The sequence below is a fragment of the Daktulosphaira vitifoliae genome, unplaced genomic scaffold, assembly GCF_025091365.1.
Source record: "Daktulosphaira vitifoliae isolate Bord-2020 unplaced genomic scaffold, ASM2509136v1 Scaffold_1, whole genome shotgun sequence".
Classification (NCBI taxonomy): domain Eukaryota; kingdom Metazoa; phylum Arthropoda; class Insecta; order Hemiptera; family Phylloxeridae; genus Daktulosphaira; species Daktulosphaira vitifoliae.
The window spans coordinates 39,799,546-39,805,886 of NW_026099572.1; the positions used below are offsets into that span (position 1 = coordinate 39,799,546).

General features: G+C 30.5%; 2 protein-coding genes across 2 annotated transcripts; both read left to right on the top strand.

The window, feature by feature from the left end:
- Positions 1-1,079: 1,079 nt before the first annotated feature.
- On the top strand, positions 1,080-1,886 carry LOC126893557 (uncharacterized; the record flags this gene model as incomplete). Its single annotated transcript, XM_050663880.1, has 1 exon — positions 1,080-1,886. A coding segment is annotated over exon 1 (807 nt), but the record flags the coding sequence as incomplete, so codon positions are not given.
- An 8-nt stretch (positions 1,887-1,894) lies between these two features.
- LOC126894605 (uncharacterized) lies at positions 1,895-5,205 on the top strand. Its single transcript, XM_050665729.1, has one exon. It carries the CDS (start codon positions 2,074-2,076, stop codon positions 4,672-4,674), a length of 2,601 nt encoding a protein of 866 aa, XP_050521686.1. The 5' UTR covers positions 1,895-2,073; the 3' UTR covers positions 4,675-5,205.
- Positions 5,206-6,341: the final 1,136 nt, after the last annotated feature.

A 6,341-nucleotide genomic window follows, 5' to 3' on the forward strand; every position in this document is an offset into this window, starting at 1 on the left:
AAAGTTATAGGATATATCTGATGGTAGATTATACTTAGTATAATCTATTTTTCCTATAATTTTTTTTTGTTTCCCTAAATAATAAGTCATTAGTTCTACTTAAGGTAATATAGATTGTTAAGATTTTAAAAATTTTAAAATATAACAGTTCTAAAAATAATTGTTTTTTTTAAATATATATTGCATTAAACATAATCGTATTTAAAAGAATTGAATAATTAATAGCCTTACATACATGATTAAATGTTCATAATTATTAATTATAGTAAAGTTTACAAACTAGGAAAAAAAAGTTTTTTATTATTTAAGCAATGCCTATTTCTTTATCTATTCTGTACATATTTTTGTTAACTAGCAAAATTTTATTGGAATAATTGAAACTATAGCAATTTTACTTTAAACTTAAAGCCTAAAATATTTTAATCTTTTAGGCGGACAAATGAACAAAATTTGTACCAACTGTAAAGCTTATTACTTTGACGGAGAGCAAAATTGTTCTGGCCAAATAATGTTATGCTGTCAAGGCGGAAAAGTTCTTATAAATCATGATATTTATCCAGAATATATGGTTCGAGATCCACCTGAAATTCTTCAGGAATTATTATCAGGAAATCATCATTTATCTAAAAATTATCTGCAACATATTCGTCAATTTAATAATTCATTGGCATTTGCTTCATTAGTGGTCAAACAATCTTATCCTTTAATATTGCAAGGTCGAGGACCAAAGGTAAAAATCGCTTATTGTATTTTTTTATTGTTAATCTTAATTGCTGTATCTTATTTATTTACCGAACAAAATGTTTTTATTTTAGATAGTTAAAGTTCATGGACAAGCATACACAGCGATTGCTGAGCCACAACCATTGAACGGACAGCCACCTAGATACGCTCAACTGTATATGTTAGATCCAATGCAAGCTCATATTGCTAGAGTATCCAATTCATTAAATGCAGGTTGTGATGCTGAATTAATGCATCTGCTGGAAAATATGTTGATGACAATTAATAATCCTTTTGTAAACATTTATGGTCATATGAAAACTATATGTGATCTTAATTAAACAACAGATGTAACCATGACATTTTTAACCCACGGTGATCCTAGACGATATAATGCTCCAACATCAAATGATGTGGCAGTTGTGTTTGTAGGAGATAATGGAATTCCACCAACTAACATTGATATATGTGTTTATCCTAAAGAGCGACAAATTAGAACTGATAAAAATCCATATCCTTATACTATATTTCCATACACAAGTCGTAATAGTGATCCATTAGTTTATCCATTACTGTTTGCTAATGGTGAACTAGGTTGGGATCCAGCACTACGACATCATGGACCAAGGCGAACAACAGTTAGAAATCATCTTACCCAGAGAGAGCTTTATTGTTACAGGTTTGCTCGGCGTGAACAATTTTCAGTTATACATCAAAGTGGATTATTATTACAACAGTATATTTGTGATGCTTTTATTCGTTGTGAAGCTAACAGATTAAATTTCATTCGTTTAAATCAAGACAAACTTCGAGCAGAGTCATATAAAGGTTTAACGGACGCACTAGCAGGTGACTTAAATGTTCCAATTGGTCGCCGTATAATTTTACCATCAAGCTTTACCGGATCTCCCAGATATATGACTCAATGTTATCAAGATGCCATGGCTATGGTGCGCAAATGTGGAAAGCCTGATTACTTTATTACAATGACATGTAACCCGAATTGGCCTGAAATTAAAGCGAATTTATCCAACAATAATTCAGCTGACGCACCAGATTTAATTGCACGTATTTTTGAATTAAAAGTTGATCAACTCATTAAAGATCTAACAGCAAATAATGTTTTGGGAAAATTAAAAGCATTTGTTTACACGATTGAATGGANGAAAATCAAAAGCGTTTGTGTACACGATTGAATGGCAAAAACGTGGCTTACCACATGTTCATATTTTACTGATAGTAGACGAAGCGTTCAAACCAAAAACAGCAGATGATGTACAACGAGCAGTAAGAGCAACAATTCCAGACGCGCAAGCTGAACCCAAACTTTATGATATCGTGAGTAGAAATATGATTCATGGACCATGTAACTTTCTTAATCCGGATAGCGTTTGCATGAAGGATAATGGCGATGGTCTTAAATGCACAAAGAATTTTCCAAAAGACTACAGAAATGACACAGTTTTCGATGGTGTAAACGGCTACCCATTATATGCGAGACCACAAGATGGAAGGTACACATTGAGAAAAGTCGATGGTCAGAATATAAAAATGACAAACAATTGGGTAGTACCATACAATCCATGGTTACTTTCGAGATATGCTTGCCATTTGAATGTTGAAATATGTTCATCGATAAAAAGTGTTAAATATTTGTATAAATATGTTTACAAAAGTCATGACAGTGCAACTTTACAATTGTCCGAAGGTAATGAGATTTCAAATTACTTAGACACCCGTTATGTTTCTGCTCCTGAAGCTATGTGGCGTATATTTGCCTTTAAAATTCATGATAGTATTAGTCATATTATTCATCGATTACCGATTCATTTACCAGGTATGCAAATAGTTACATTCCGAGAAGGACAGGAAGTACTAGCAGTGGAAAATGCCCAAAATAAACTTACACAACTAGAAGCATTTTTTAAACTAAATGCATCACGATCAAATGATAATAACTCATTGTTTTATTTAGATTTACCAACAACACATCACTTTTCTGTAAATAACCAATGGGAACTCAGAAAAAGATACATTAAAAATATTATTGGTAGAATGTACAGTGTTTCGCCACAAGAACAAGAAAGATTTGCCTTACGAATTCTATTACTACATCGACCAAATCCTACATCATTTGAAGATCTCAGAACTGTTGATGGGAACCTGAAACCATCATTTGTCGAAGCTGCTAAAACATTAGGATTACTAGAAGACAATAGATTATGGCGTCAAACAATGGCTGAATTAGCATTGAGCTCAATGCCTGTACAAATTAGAAATATGTTTGCATATATTTTAGCATATAATGGCCCAACAGATGCATTAGATATATTTGAAGAATTTTATTTTGAAATGACAGAAGACTATAATCGAGCAGAAATATATGGTAATCAATCTAGATACATGTGTTTACGGTCAATTGAAGATGTGTTGGAAGCAAACGGTCGACATCTACATGAGTTTGGTCTTGAATTACCTGAAGGAAATTATATAGAGGCCACAACAATTGAAGAAGTCAACCAACAACATCTCGAAGATCAAGCTATTACTATGTATGAGAAATTAAATCCTGAGCAACAACAAATTTACAACATGGTTCTAGATGCAATCAATAATCCTCAAACTCGGAGTTCAAAAATTTTCTTTGTAAATGGCGCAGGAGGGACGGGTAAAACTACACTATATAAAGCGTTAAATCATAAATTGAAATCCCAAGGTAAAATTACAATCAGTGTTGCGTTTACTGGGATTGCAGCTTCATTACTTCAAGATGGAACTACAGTTCATTCAGCTTTTGGATTACCACTTAACATTTGCGAAACAAGCACATCTTCCCTCAGGCATAGTAGTAAACAAGCAATCAAAATTAAAGATTCTCCGCTAATTATATGGGATGAAGCTCCTATGTCAGCATCATTACAAGTATCAGCTGTCGATAAGCTTTTGCGAGATTTGATGCAAAATAATTCATGGTTTGGTGGTAAGCCTATATTGTTTGGAGGCGATTTTCGTCAAGTATTGCCAGTGGTACAGAGAGGAAATCGGGCACAAATAGTAAATGCATGTATTAAGTGTAATCCAATGTGGCCATTTATTACTCAATGCAATTTGACCACCAATATGAGAGCACAAACAGATCCATGGTATAGTGAGTACATTTTAAATATGGGTAATGATAAAATTCCCAAATTGCCGTGTAGCAATTTAATCAGGTTGGAGAATGAATTTTTGACAAAAGAGCCAATACAAAATTTTGTTTTTCCAAGGACAATGGAACCATGTGACATGCAACAATATGCTGATCATGTGATACTCTGTCCAAGAAATTTAGAATGTCATGTGATAAATGATAATATTCTAAATCGTATAAATGCTTCAGAACATATTTATAATTCGATCGACAGTATTGATGAAAGTCAGCCAGCAGATGCTATTAACTATCCTACAGAATTCTTAAACACGATACAACCAACGGGATTTCCACCACATCGACTACGTCTCAAAATAGGAGCAATTATTACTCTGTTGAGGAATTTAGACAAAACGAAGGGCTTATGTAATGGAACTAGATTAGTTGTTAAAAAACTACACAATCACTCCATAGAAGCAAAAATGTTTAACAATAATATTGTCCTAATACCACGCATAGATTTAGTATCGACCAATGACCCATCATTGCCCTTTACATTGCGGCGTAGACAGTTTCCAGTGAGACTTGCTTTTGCGTGTACAATTAATAAATCTCAAGGTCAGACATATAATAAAGTTGGATTACTATTGGATTCTACAATATTTAGTCATGGTCAGTTATATGTAGCATTTTCACGTGTTCGTTCTAGACATGATATCAAAGTATCTGTGAAAGATTTGACAACACAAGGACGATTACATGGCTATCAAGGAATTTATGTATCAAATATAGTTTATCCGGAAGTTTTAAATGATATTTAATAAAATGTTATTACTTAGTGTTAACATACAAGATGCTATTACTTAGTGTTAGCATGTAAAAATTGTTCTTACTTAATGATAACATACAAGATGCTATTACTTAGTGTTAGCATGTAAAAATTGTTTTTACTTAGTGATAACATACAAGATGCTATTACTTAGTGTTAGCATGTAAAAATTGTTTTTACTTAATAATAACATTCAAGATGCTATTACTTAATGTTGGCATAAGTTCATATTCATTTTATGAAAAGCTATTATAGACCAGTTGTAATATTGAAGTATCGGGATTAAGTGTATTAAGAATCGAGAACCTCAGGTAGAAATCATATAATTTTAATTAATAAATTATTTTTCTATAAGAATTTGTGATGATATATAATAAAGTACTAACAAAAAATTATAGTAATAAAATGTGTTTATGTTGCTGCTGCTAATTAGGTATTTATTAGAACTAATACTGTTCCAAGTTCAAAAGTCAACATAAAAATGATTCATTTTTGTTAATGAATAAAACTCATCAATATAATTCCTTTTTAATAATATATATTAAACGCATGTAAGATAAATTATTGTTTTTGATAATTATTATATATTAAATTATAAAAATTAATGATAAATTTTTAGAGAAAGAATACCTATGAAACATTATTTACAACGTAATGAAAGTAAAATTAAATAGTTAATATTTTAAGCTTTAATAGCTTAAACAGTTGAACTGATTTATTATTTGTTTATTTTACAGAATTGTTCATAACCTAATTGGATTATCAAAGTTCATGTTATCACTAATTAATAAACACATATTATACTTCAAAAAATAATTAAATATTCATCTATTAGTTAACAACTAATATATTAAAAATAATTAAAGCAAATTGTTATTTTTTACTTAAAATAGGATAAATTTGTTACGTATTAATTTATATATTATAAATAAAAGTAATTACTTAATGCATATGTTTACATGTATATATAATTTTTAACTTTTAAAAAATATTATATTTATGAGAGACAACCGATTTTGATTTTTTCTTAATATTGTAATTAGATTATTAATTATCTTTTTCTTTTGATATTAAGTTTAGTTTATTAAGTATACAGATACTTTCTGTCAATTTCTTTTAAATATGTTCATAGTACAATTTATTTTGTTATATTTAATCATGTTTATTGTTATTATATAATACATATTATATTAACATATTATTATATATCATATAACATATTCTTATATATCTTTTGTTTGAACTTTGGGCTTATAATCAGCTTTTTGTTCAAATGTACATTTTTTCTTTTGAACTTTTTTTTTTATCTTATTTATCTCATATTTGATGTATAAGACTATGAGTTTATTGTAAAAATTGAGATCCAACTATGACAACTAACCTGTCTAACATCAAATCAATACATTTAACTATTTTTTTTTCTTTTTGAATTTTCCTGATTTAAATAATTAAATTTTTAATAATTTTTGTTACACTGATTCTGATACAATATTTTTTTTGTAAAACACTTATCGTGCCCGGCGTAGCCGGGTACTCCTACCGGAATCAGTGGCCTACTTATGATGACGGCCCGAAGAGGCTTACGCGCCGAAGGCGCGTAAGGCTCGTAGGGCCCCGGGTCTGGGGCGGAGCCCCAGCTAGGCGGAGCCTAGTAATATT